The sequence below is a fragment of the Scyliorhinus torazame genome, chromosome 1 (genome assembly GCF_047496885.1).
Source record: "Scyliorhinus torazame isolate Kashiwa2021f chromosome 1, sScyTor2.1, whole genome shotgun sequence".
In the NCBI taxonomy this organism is placed as follows: domain Eukaryota; kingdom Metazoa; phylum Chordata; class Chondrichthyes; order Carcharhiniformes; family Scyliorhinidae; genus Scyliorhinus; species Scyliorhinus torazame.
In genome coordinates, this window is record NC_092707.1 from 421,504,737 (window position 1) to 421,517,464 (window position 12,728).

At 54.8% G+C, this 12,728-nt stretch overlaps 1 protein-coding gene across 1 annotated transcript in view; it reads right to left on the minus strand.

The window, feature by feature from the left end:
* Positions 1-12,728, minus strand: part of LOC140425068 (protein EFR3 homolog B-like) — a 500,803-nt gene that overhangs the window by 329,371 nt on the left and 158,704 nt on the right. The window contains exon 7 of the mRNA XM_072508948.1: positions 270-398. Within this exon, the coding sequence (XP_072365049.1) occupies positions 270-398 (129 nt within the window). The remainder of the gene's footprint in view (positions 1-269; positions 399-12,728) is intronic.

Sequence of the window (12,728 nt, forward strand, 5' to 3'; positions counted from 1 at the left end):
AGGGGAGTGAATGGGGGGTAGAGTCAGTGACATGGGGAGAGTGTACATGGGGCTGTGGGAGGGGAGTGAATGGGGGGTAGGGTCAGTGATAGGGGAGAGTGTACATGGGGAGAGTGTACATGGGGAGAGTGTACATGGGGAGAGTGTACATGGGGAGAGTGTGCATGGGACTATGGTGACAACACCAAATTTTAGCTACAGGCAGATTGCCCAGTTTGAAGGACAAAAAAGTCTTCAGCCAACATTAGTGAAGCAAACACGTGACGTACATTAAAACTGGCTTGACGGCATTCTTGATATTTCCGTATGCAGCTCTGCCCAGCAGCTCCCTGAAGCAACCTTCAGCCACGGCAGCTGGGCTCTCCTTCTCTGTTGCTTGCAGTGGAGATGGAGATCGGCTGAAAAGGTTTGCAAAGCAGAATTAGTTCAGTGTCTGCAATCCAGTTGAAATGTGACAGAAGAGGATGGACATTGTACAGTTGATAGATTGTGGATAGGACCCAGTGTGAGTGAGCAGAGCAGGGAATGTTGCCAGGCATTTGGTTTCTAGCAATACACTGTCAGCAGAGTCTGAGAGGAAGAGCGGGATTCTCCGTAATCGGCGCGATGTCCGCCGACCGACGCCAAAAACGGCGCGAATCAGTCCGGCATCGCGCCGCCCCAAAGCTGCGGAATTCTCCACATCTTGAGAGGCCGAGCCCTCACCTTGAGGGGCTACGCCCGCGCCGGACTGATTTCCGCCCCACAAGCTGGCGGGAAAGGCCTTTGGTGCCCCGCCAGCTGGCGCGGTAATGACTTTGCCGGGCGGCGCATGCGTGGGAGCGTCAGCGGCCACTCACGGCATCCCCGCGCATGCACTCAGCACTTCATCTCAAAATCAGAGAATCCAGCCACCCATTGGCCGGCTGTGGGGACAGAGAATCCGGCTGCGGTCAGGGGCGCGCCGCGGAATGGCAGACCAGAGAATCCCGCCCATGGTCTCTGGCCACCAACCCTCCTGTCACGACCCTAGAAAAGTCCCTTAAATAACTGGCATGAATGTTGATCGTGACGGGCTACGTTTGCACTCCAGGAGCAGGATTTCCCTGGCCCTGGGGTGACCGGTTGGGAGATGGGAACTGGAAGTCTGGCAGCATGTTTCCAAGGCAGCAAAGCAAAGTGAGAGCGTCTCCCAGCTCCGCGCAGACACTGACAATGAACTGGTTAACATACTTTCACAATGATCCCCTTAGCTTTCCCCAGTTGCTTAATTATTAATTCAAAACATGTATTTCATTGCAACACAAATTCGACGTTTACAGATTCTCTTCTTTTTCAAAACAATGCATTCCCTTTTCAGAAAAATAAAATCTGAAAATAGAAAAATAAATCCCCCATTTACAGGCAACAAACCTCACAGCAAGAATTGTCCTTTTTTTAATCCCACTGCTAATTTTCATGACAAGCATTTATTTCTTGTGCTGCAGGCTGATTGGGGTAGCACGGTAGCACAGGGGTTAGCACAGTTGCTTCACAGCTCCAGGGTCCCAGGTTCGATTCCCGGCTTGGGTCACTGTCTGTGCGGAGTCTGCACGTCCTCCCCGTGTGTGCGTGGGTTTCCTCCGGGTGCTCCGGTTTCCTCCCACAGTCCAAAGATGTGCGGGTTAGGTGGATTGGCCATGCTAAATTGCCTTTAGTGTCCAAAAAGGTTAGGAGGGGTTATTGTGTTGGGGGTGATAGGGTGGAAGTGGGTCGGTGCACACTCGATGGGCCGAATGGCCTCTTTCTGCATGTTCTATATCTATATCGATAACTGAAAACCTTTTTCAATCCACTGAAGCTTTGAGAGATCCTTTCGCAGTTTGTTCTCAACTTGCAGCAATATCAGTTGGCAATCTCTTTTCACTCACACTCTTTGTAGAGTGTATGGAATCCCAATTCATTATCCATCCAACTCTCTATTGGGACTTTTCCTTCATCATTTCCCACATTTAATATTTCCCCTAATGTTTGAGATAAAAAGAATGCCATGTCAACGCCAAAGTCTCTGCAGCCAGGGTGCTTGTTTAATTACTCACCTTATTTTCTTGACTTCCCAAGCCAAGGGCCAACACTTCTTATTTTTACCCACAGGAAATATTATCAAACCTTGACCATTAGTCCTTGCACTACGGAAGCTAAAGAAATTTTGCATGTCTGCAACTCTCACAAATGTCTATAGATGTGCGACAGAGAGCATCCTATCCGGCTGCATCACAGCTGGTGTGGCAACTGCCCTGTCCATGATCGCAAGAAACTGCAGAGTGTGGTGAACTCAGCCCGACGCATCACACAAACTTGCTACCCTCACATTGATTCTGTCTACACCTCCCGCTGCCTCAGGAAGGCAGACAGCATTATCAGAGACCCCTCCCAACCAGGGGTGATAACAGAGAGTGAGAAAGAGTGAGACTGAGAGCGGAGCCGGGAGGGTAACAGAGAGTGAGAAAGAGCGAGGCTGAGAGCGGAGCCGGGGAGATAACAGAGAGTGAGAAAGAGAGAGACTGAGAGCGGAGCCGGGGACGGTAACAGAGAGTGAGAAAGAGTGAGACTGAGAGCGGAGCCGGGGTGATAACAGAGAGTGAGAAAGAGCGAGACTGAGAGCGGAGCCGGGGTGATAACAGAGTGAGAAAGAGTGAGACTGAGAGCGGAGCCTGGAGGATAACAGAGAGTGAGAAAGAGTGAGACTGAGAGCGGAGCCGGGAGGATAACAGATGGTGAGAAAGAGAGAGACTGAGAGCGGAGCCGGGAGGGTAACAGAGAGTGAGAAAGAGCGAGACTGAGAGCGGAGCCGGGGAGGGTAACAGAGAGTGAGAAAGAGTGAGACTGAGAGCAGAGCCGGGAGGATAACAGAGAGTGAGAAAGAGCGAGACTGAGAGCGGAGCCGGGAGGATAACAGAGAGTGAGAAAGAGCGAGACTGAGAGCGGAGCCGGGAGGATAACAGAGAGTGAGAAAGAGCGAGACTGAGAGCGGAGCCGGGGACGGTAACAGAGAGTGAGAAAGAGCGAGACTGAGAGCGGTGCCGGGGACGGTAACAGAGAGTGAGAAAGAGTGAGACTGAGAGCGGAGCCGGGGTGATAACAGAGTGAGAAAGAGCGAGACTGAGAGCGGAGCCGGGGTGATAACAGAGTGAGAAAGAGTGAGACTGAGAGCGGAGCCTGGAGGATAACAGAGAGTGAGAAAGAGTGAGACTGAGAGTGGAGCCGGGGTGATAACAGAGAGTGAGAAAGAGCGAGACTGAGAGCGGAGCCGGGGTGATAACAGAGAGTGAGAAAGAGTGAGACTGAGAGCTGAGCCGGGAGGATAACAGAGAGTGAGAAAGAGCGAGACTGAGAGCGGAGCCGGGGAGATGACAGAGAGTGAGAAAGAGAGAGACTGAGAGCGGATCCGGGGAGGGTAACAGAGAGTGAGAAAGAGCGAGACTGAGAGTGGAGCCAGGGAGATAACAGAAAGTGAGAAAGAGTGAGACTGAGAACGGAGCCGGGAGGATAACAGAGAGTGAGAAAGAGTGAGACTGAGAGTGGAGCCGGGGTGATAACAGAGAGTGAGAAAGAGCGAGACTGAGAGCGGAGCCGGGGTGATAACAGAGAGTGAGAAAGAATGAGACTGAGAGCGGAGCCGGGAGGATAACAGAGAGTGAGAAAGAGTGAGACTGAGAGCGGAGCCGGGGAGATAACAGAGAGTGAGAAAGAGAGAGACTGAGAGCGGAGCCGGGAGGATAACAGATGGTGAGAAAGAGAGAGACTGAGAGCGGAGCCGGGAGGGTAACAGAGAGTGAGAAAGAGCGAGACTGAGAGCGGAGCCGGGGTGATAACAGAGAGTGAGAAAGAGCGAGACTGAGAGCGGAGCCGGGAGGATAACAGAGAGTGAGAAAGAGTGAGACTGAGAGCGGAGCCGGGAGGATAACAGAGAGTGAGAAAGAGTGAGACTGAGAGCGGAGCCGGGGTGATAACAGAGAGTGAGAAAGAGCGAGACTGAGAGCGGAGCCGGGAGGATAACAGAGAGTGAGAAAGAGCGAGACTGAGAGCGGAGCCGGGAGGGTAACCGAGAGTGAGAAAGAGCGAGACTGAGAGCGGAGCCGGGGTGATAACAGAGAGTGAGAAAGAGCGAGACTGAGAGCGGAGCCGGGAGGATAACAGAGAGTGAGAAAGAGCGAGACTGAGAGCGGAGCCGGGAGGATAACAGAGAGTGAGAAAGAGCGAGACTGAGAGCGGAGCCGGGGAGGGTAACAGAGAGTGAGAAAGAGCGAGACTGAGAGCGGAGCCGGGAGGATAACAGAGAGTGAGAAAGAGCGAGACTGAGAGCGGAGCCGGGGAGGGTAACAGAGAGTGAGAAAGAGCGAGACTGAGAGCGGAGCCGGGGACGGTAACAGAGAGTGAGAAAGAGTGAGACTGAGAGCGGAGCCGGGGTGATAACAGAGTGAGAAAGAGTGAGACTGAGAGCGGAGCCTGGAGGATAACAGAGAGTGAGAAAGAGTGAGACTGAGAGCGGAGCCGGGAGGATAACAGATGGTGAGAAAGAGAGAGACTGAGAGCGGAGCCGGGAGGGTAACAGAGAGTGAGAAAGAGCGAGACTGAGAGCGGAGCCGGGGAGGGTAACAGAGAGTGAGAAAGAGTGAGACTGAGAGCAGAGCCGGGAGGATAACAGAGAGTGAGAAAGAGCGAGACTGAGAGCGGAGCCGGGAAGATAACAGAGAGTGAGAAAGAGCGAGACTGAGAGCGGAGCCGGGAGGATAACAGAGAGTGAGAAAGAGCGAGACTGAGAGCGGAGCCGGGGACGGTAACAGAGAGTGAGAAAGAGCGAGACTGAGAGCGGTGCCGGGGACGGTAACAGAGAGTGAGAAAGAGTGAGACTGAGAGCGGAGCCGGGGTGATAACAGAGTGAGAAAGAGCGAGACTGAGAGCGGAGCCGGGGTGATAACAGAGTGAGAAAGAGTGAGACTGAGAGCGGAGCCTGGAGGATAACAGAGAGTGAGAATGAGTGAGACTGAGAGTGGAGCCGGGGTGATAACAGAGAGTGAGAAAGAGCGAGACTGAGAGCGGAGCCGGGGTGATAACAGAGAGTGAGAAAGAGTGAGACTGAGAGCTGAGCCGGGAGGATAACAGAGAGTGAGAAAGAGCGAGACTGAGAGCGGAGCCGGGGAGATAACAGAGAGTGAGAAAGAGAGAGACTGAGAGCGGAGCCGGGGAGGGTAACAGAGAGTGAGAAAGAGCGAGACTGAGAGTGGAGCCAGGGAGATAACAGAAAGTGAGAAAGAGTGAGACTGAGAACGGAGCCGGGAGGATAACAGAGAGTGAGAAAGAGAGAGACTGAGAGCGGAGCCGGGAGGATAACAGATGGTGAGAAAGAGAGAGACTGAGAGCGGAGCCGGGAGGGTAACAGAGAGTGAGAAAGAGCGAGACTGAGAGCGGAGCCGGGGTGATAACAGAGAGTGAGAATGAGCGACCTGAGAGTGGAGCCGGGAGGATAACAGATAGTGAGAAAGAGTGAGACTGAGAGCGGAGCCGGGAGGATAACAGAGAGTGAGAAAGAGTGAGACTGAGAGCGGAGCCGGGGTGATAACAGAGAGTGAGAAAGAGCGAGACTGAGAGCGGAGCCGGGAGGGTAACAGAGAGTGAGAAAGAGTGAGACTGAGAGCGGAGCCGGGAGGGTAACAGAGAGTGAGAAAGAGCGAGACTGAGAGCGGAGCCGGGAGGGTAACCGAGAGTGAGAAAGAGCGAGACTGAGAGCGGAGCCGGGGTGATAACAGAGAGTGAGAAAGAGCGAGACTGAGAGCGGAGCCGGGAGGATAACAGAGAGTGAGAAAGAGCGAGACTGAGAGCGGAGCCGGGAGGATAACAGAGAGTGAGAAAGAGCGAGACTGAGAGCGGAGCCGGGGAGGGTAACAGAGAGTGAGAAAGAGCGAGACTGAGAGCGGAGCCGGGAGGATAACAGAGAGTGAGAAAGAGCGAGACTGAGAGCGGAGCCGGGGAGGGTAACAGAGAGTGAGAAAGAGCGAGACTGAGAGCGGAGCCGGGGACGGTAACAGAGAGTGAGAAAGAGTGAGACTGAGAGCGGAGCCGGGGTGATAACAGAGAGTGAGAAAGAGCGAGACTGAGAGCGGAGCCGGGGTGATAACAGAGTGAGAAAGAGTGAGACTGAGAGCGGAGCCTGGAGGATAACAGAGAGTGAGAAAGAGTGAGACTGAGAGCGGAGCCGGGAGGATAACAGATGGTGAGAAAGAGAGAGACTGAGAGCGGAGCCGGGAGGGTAACAGAGAGTGAGAAAGAGCGAGACTGAGAGCGGAGCCGGGGAGGGTAACAGAGAGTGAGAAAGAGTGAGACTGAGAGCAGAGCCGGGAGGATAACAGAGAGTGAGAAAGAGCGAGACTGAGAGCGGAGCCGGGAGGATAACAGAGAGTGAGAAAGAGCGAGACTGAGAGCGGAGCCGGGAGGATAACAGAGAGTGAGAAAGAGCGAGACTGAGAGCGGAGCCGGGGACGGTAACAGAGAGTGAGAAAGAGTGAGACTGAGAGCGGAGCCGGGGTGATAACAGAGTGAGAAAGAGCGAGACTGAGAGCGGAGCCGGGGTGATAACAGAGTGAGAAAGAGTGAGACTGAGAGCGGAGCCTGGAGGATAACAGAGAGTGAGAAAGAGTGAGACTGAGAGCGGAGCCGGGAGGATAACAGATGGTGAGAAAGAGACAGACTGAGAGCGGAGCCGGGAGGGTAACAGAGAGTGAGAAAGAGTGAGACTGAGAGCGGAGCCGGGAGGATAACAGAGAGTGAGAAAGAGTGAGACTGAGAGCGGAGCCGGGGTGATAACAGAGAGTGAGAAAGAGAGAGACTGAGAGCGGAGCCGGGGAGATAACAGAGAGTGAGAAAGAGCGAGACTGAGAGTGGAGCCGGGGGGGTAACAGAGAGTGAGAAATAGTGAGACTGAGAGCGGAGCCGGGGAGGGTAACAGAGAGTGAGAAAGAGCGAGACTGAGAGCGGAGCCGGGAGGATAACAGAGAGTGAGAAAGAGAGAGACTGAGAGCAGAGCCGGGAGGATAACAGAGAGTGAGAAAGAGCGAGACTGAGAGCGGAGCCGGGAGGATAACAGAGAGAGAGAAAGAGCGAGACTGAGAGCGGAGCCGGGAGGATAACAGAGAGTGAGAAAGAGTGAGACTGAGAGCGGAGCCGGGAGGATAACAGAGAGTGAGAAAGAGGGATGACTGAGAGCGGAGCCGGGAGGATAACAGAGAGTGAGAAAGAGCGAGACTGAGAGCGGAGCCGGGAGGATAACAGAGAGTGAGAAAGAGCGAGACTGAGAGCGGAGCCGGGGAGATAACAGAGAGTGAGAAAGAGCGAGACTGAGAGCGGAGCCGGGAGGGTAACAGAGAGTGAGAAAGAGTGAGACTGAGAGCGGAGCCGGGAGGGTAACAGAGAGTGAGAAAGAGCGAGACTGAGAGCGGAGCCAGGACGGTAACAGAGAGTGAGAAAGAGTGAGACTGAGAGCGGAGCCCGGAGTATAACAGAGAGTGAGAAAGAGCGAGACTGAGAGCGGAGCCGGGGTGATAACAGAGAGTGAGAAAGAGCGACACTGAGAGCGGAGCCGGGGGGGTAACAGAGAGTGAGAAAGAGAGAGACTGAGAGCGGAGCCGGGGAGGGTAACAGAGAGTGAGAAAGAGTGAGGCTGAGAGCGGAGCCGGGGAGGGTAACAGAGAGTGAGAAAGAGTGAGACTGAGAGCGGAGCCGGGGAGGGTAACAGAGAGTGAGAAAGAGCGAGGCTGAGAGCGGAGCAGGGAGGATAACAGAGAGTGAGAAAGAGCGAGACTGAGAGCAGAGCCGGGAGGATAACAGAGAGTGAGAAAGAGCGAGACAGAGAGCGGAGCCGGGGAGGGTAACAGAGAGTGAGAAAGAGCGAGACTGAGAGCGGAGCCGGGGGGGTAACAGAGAGTGAGAAAGAGCGAGACTGAGAGCAGAGCCGGGAGGATAACAGAGAGTGAGAAAGAGCGAGACTGAGAGCAGAGCCGGGAGGATAACAGAGAGTGAGAAAGAGCGAGACTGAGAGCGGAGCCGGGGGTATAACAGAGAGTGAGAGAGAGAGAGACTGAGAGCGGAGCCGGGAGGGGATAACAGAGAGTGAGAAAGAGCGAGACTGAGAGTGGAGCCGGGAGGATAACAGAGAGTGAGAAAGAGCGAGACTGAGAGCGGAGCCGGGGAGATAACAGAGAGTGAGAAAGAGCGAGACTGAGAGCGGAGCCGGGGAGGGTAACAGAGAGTGAGAAAGAGCGAGACTGAGAGCGGAGCCGGGGGTATAACAGAGAGTGAGAAAGAGTGAGACTGAGAGCGGAGCAGGGGAGATAACAGAGAGTGAGAAAGAGCGAGACTGAGAGCGGAGCCATGGGGATAACAGAGAGTGAGAAAGAGCGAGACTGAGAGCGGAGCCGGGGAGATAACAGAGAGTGAGAAAGAGCGAGACTGAGAGCGGAGCCGGGGAGGGTAACAGAGAGTGAGAAAGAGTGAGACTGAGAGCAGAGCCGGGAGGGTAACAGAGAGTGAGAAAGAGTGAGACTGAGAGCGGAGCCGGGAGGGTAACAGAGAGTGAGAAAGAGCGAGACTGAGAGCGGAGCCGGGAGGGTAACAGAGAGTGAGAAAGAGTGAGACTGAGAGCGGAGCCGGGGTGATAACAGAGAGTGAGAAAGCGTGAGACTGAGAGCAGAGCCGGGGGGGTAACAGAGAGTGAGAAAGAGTGAGACTGAGAGTGGAGCCGGGGGGGTAACAGAGAGTGAGAAAGAGTGAGACTGAGAGCGGAGCGGGAGGATAACAGAGAGTGAGAAAGAGAGAGACTGAGAGCGGAGCCGGGGTGATAACAGAGAGTGAGAAAGAGAGAGACTGAGAGCGGAGCCGGGGGGATAACAGAGAGTGAGAAAGAGCGAGACTGAGAGCGGAGCCGGGAGGATAACAGAGAGTGAGAAAGAGAGAGACTGAGAGCGGAGCCGGGGAGGGTAACAGAGAGTGAGAAAGAGTGAGACTGAGAGCGGAGCCGGGAGGATAACAGAGAGTGAGAAAGAGCGAGACTGAGAGCGGAGCCGCGGAGATAACAGAGAGTGAGAGAGAGAGAGACTGAGAGCGGAGCCGGGAGGATAACAGAGAGTGAGAAAGAGCGAGACTGAGAGCGGAGCCGCGGAGATAACAGAGAGTGAGAAAGAGAGAGACTGAGAGTGGAGCCGGGAGGATAACAGAGAGTGAGAAAGAGTGAGACTGAGAGTGGAGCCGGGGGGGTAACAGAGAGTGAGAAAGAGTGAGACTGAGAGCGGAGCCGGGAGGATAACAGAGAGTGAGAAAGAGTGAGACTGAGAGCGGAGCCGGGAGGATAACAGAGAGTGAGAAAGAGAGAGACTGAGAGCGGAGCCGGGAGGGTAACAGAGAGTGAGAAAGAGTGAGACTGAGAGCGGAGCCGGGAGGGTAACAGAGAGTGAGAAATAGTGAGACTGAGAGCGGAGCCGGGAGGGTAACTGAGAGTGAGAAAGAGTGAGACTGAGAGTGGAGCCGGGGAGGGTAACAGAGAGTGAGAAAGAGTGAGACTGAGAGCGGAGCCGGGGTGATAACAGAGAGTGAGAAAGAGCGAGACTGAGAGTGGAGCCGGGAGGATAACAGAGAGTGAGAAAAAGCGAGACTGAGAGCGGAGCCGGGAGGATAACAGAGAGTGAGAAAGAGAGAGACTGAGAGCGGAGCCGGGGTGATAACAGAGAGTGAGAAAGAGTGAGACTGAGAGTGGAGACGGGGGGGTAACAGAGAGTGAGAAAGAGTGAGACTGAGAGCGGAGCCGGGAGGGTAACAGAGAGTGAGAAAGAGCGAGACTGAGAGCGGAGCCGGGAGGATAACAGAGAGTGAGAAAGAGTGAGACTGAGAGCGGAGCCGGGAGGATAACAGAGAGTGAGAAAGAGCGAGACTGAGAGCGGAGCCGGGAGGATAACAGAGAGTGAGAAAGAGCGAGACTGAGAGCGGAGCCGGGGGGATAACAGAGAGTGAGAAAGAGTGAGACTGAGAGCGGAGCCGGGAGGATAACAGAGAGTGAGAAAGAGCGAGACTGAGAGCGGAGCCGGGGTGATAACAGAGAGTGAGAAAGAGCGAGACTGAGAGTGGAGCCGGGGGGGTAACAGAGAGTGAGAAAGAGCGAGACTGAGAGCGGAGCCGGGAGTATAACAGAGAGTGAGAAAGAGCGAGACTGAGAGCGGAGCCGGGGTGATAACAGAGAGTGAGAAAGAGCGAGACTGAGAGTGGAGCCGGGGGGTAACAGAGAGTGAGAAAGAGCGAGACTGAGAGCAGAGCCGGGAGGATAACAGAGAGTGAGAAAGAGCGAGACTGAGAGCGGAGCCGGGAGTATAACAGAGAGTGAGAAAGAGTGAGACTGAGAGCGGAGCCGGGGAGATAACAGAGAGTGAGAAAGAGCGAGACTGAGAGCGGAGCCGGGAGGATAACAGAGAGTGAGAAAGAGTGAGACTGAGAGTGGAGCCGGGGTGATAACAGAGAGTGAGAAAGAGTGAGACTGAGAGTGGAGCCGGGAGGGTAACAGAGAGTGAGAAAGAGCGAGACTGAGAGCGGAGCCGGGGGGATAACAGAGAGTGAGAAAGAGCGAGACTGAGAGCGGAGCCGGGGTGATAACAGAGAGTGAGAAAGAGTGAGACTGAGCGCGGAGCCGGGAGGATAACAGAGAGTGAGAAAGAGAGAGACTGAGAGCGGAGCCAGGGAGATAACAGAGAGTGAGAAAGAGTGAGACTGAGAGCAGAGCCGGCGGGGTAACAGAGAGTGAGAAAGAGCGAGACTGAGAGCGGAGCCGTGGTGATAACAGAGTGAGAAAGAGTGAGACTGAGAGCGGAGCCGGGAGGATAACAGAGAGTGAGAAAGAGAGAGACTGAGAGCGGAGCCGGGGTGATAACAGAGAGTGAGAAAGAGTGAGACTGAGAGCAGAGCCGGGGGGGTAACAGAGAGTGAGAAAGAGTGAGACTGAGAGCGGAGCCGGGAGGATAACAGAGAGTGAGAAAGAGCGAGACTGAGAGCGGAGCCGGGAGGGTAACCGAGAGTGAGAAAGAGCGAGACTGATAGCGGAGCCGGGGGGATAACAGAGAGTGAGAAAGAGCGAGACTGAGAGCGGAGCCGGGGGGATAACAGAGAGTGAGAAAGAGCGAGACTGAGAGCGGAGCCGGGGGGATAACAGAGAGTGAGAAAGAGCGAGACTGAGAGCGGAGCCGGGGTGATAACAGAGAGTGAGAAAGAGCGAGACTGAGAGCGGAGCCGGGGGGGTAACAGAGAGTGAGAAAGAGCGAGACTGAGAGCGGAGCCGGGGTGATAACAGAGAGTGAGAAAGAGTGAGACTGAGAGCGGAGCCGGGGAGGGTAACAGAGAGTGAGAAAGAGTGAGACTGAGAGCGGAGCCGGGAGGATAACAGAGAGTGAGAAAGAGCGAGACTGAGAGTGGAGCCGGGGTGATAACAGAGTGAGAAAGAGTGAGACTGAGAGCGGAGCCGGGAGGATAACAGAGAGTGAGAAAGAGCGAGACTGAGAGTGGAGCCGGGAGGGTAACCGAGAGTGAGAAAGAGCGAGACTGAGAGTGGAGCCGGGGGGATAACAGAGAGTGAGAAAGAGTGAGACTGAGAGCGGAGCTGGGGTGATAACAGAGAGTGAGAAAGAGCCAGACTGAGAGCGGAGCCGGGAGGATAACAGAGAGTGAGAAAGAGCGAGACTGAGAGCGGAGCCGGGGAGGGTAACAGAGAGTGAGAAAGAGCGAGACTGAGAGCGGAGCCGGGGACGGTAACAGAGAGTGAGAAAGAGCGAGACTGAGAGTGGAGCCGGGAGGATAACAGAGAGTGAGAAAGAGTGAGACTGAGAGCGGAGCCGGGGTGATAACAGAGAGTGAGAAAGAGCGAGACTGAGAGCGGAGCCGTGGTGATAACAGAGTGAGAAAGAGTGAGACTGAGAGCGGAGCCGGGAGGATAACAGAGAGTGAGAAAGAGAGAGACTGAGAGCGGAGCCAGGGAGATAACAGAGAGTGAGAAAGAGTGAGACTGAGAGCGGAGCCGGGAAGATAACAGATGGTGAGAAAGAGAGAGACTGAGAGCGGAGCCGGGAGGGTAACAGAGAGTGAGAAAGAGTGAGACTCAGAGTGGAGCCGGGAGGGTAACAGAGAGTGAGAAAGAGCGAGACTGAGAGCGGAGCCGGGGTGATAACAGAGAGTGAGAATGAGCGAGACTGAGAGCGGAGCCGGGAGGATAACAGAGAGTGAGAAAGAGCGAGGCTGAGAGCGGAGCCGGGAGGATAACAGAGAGTGAGAAAGAGTGAGACTGAGAGCGGAGCCGGGGGGATAACAGAGAGTGAGAAAGAGCGAGACTAAGAGCGGAGCCGGGAGGATAACAGAGAGTGAGAAAGAGCGAGACTGAGAGCGGAGCCGGGAGAATAACAGAGAGTGAGAAAGAGCGAGGCTGAGAGCGGAGCCGGGGAGATAACAGAGAGTGAGAAAGAGCGAGACTGAGAGCGGAGCCGGGGAGGGTAACAGAGAGTGAGAAAGAGTGAGACTGAGAGTGGAGCCGGGGTGATAACAGAGAGTGAGAAAGAGCGAGACTGAGAGAGGAGCCGGGGGGATAACAGAGAGTGAGAAAGAGCGAGACTGAGAGCGGAGCCGGGGAGGGTAACAGAGAGTGAGAAAGAGTGAGACTGAGAGCGGTGCCGGGGTGATAACAGAGAGTG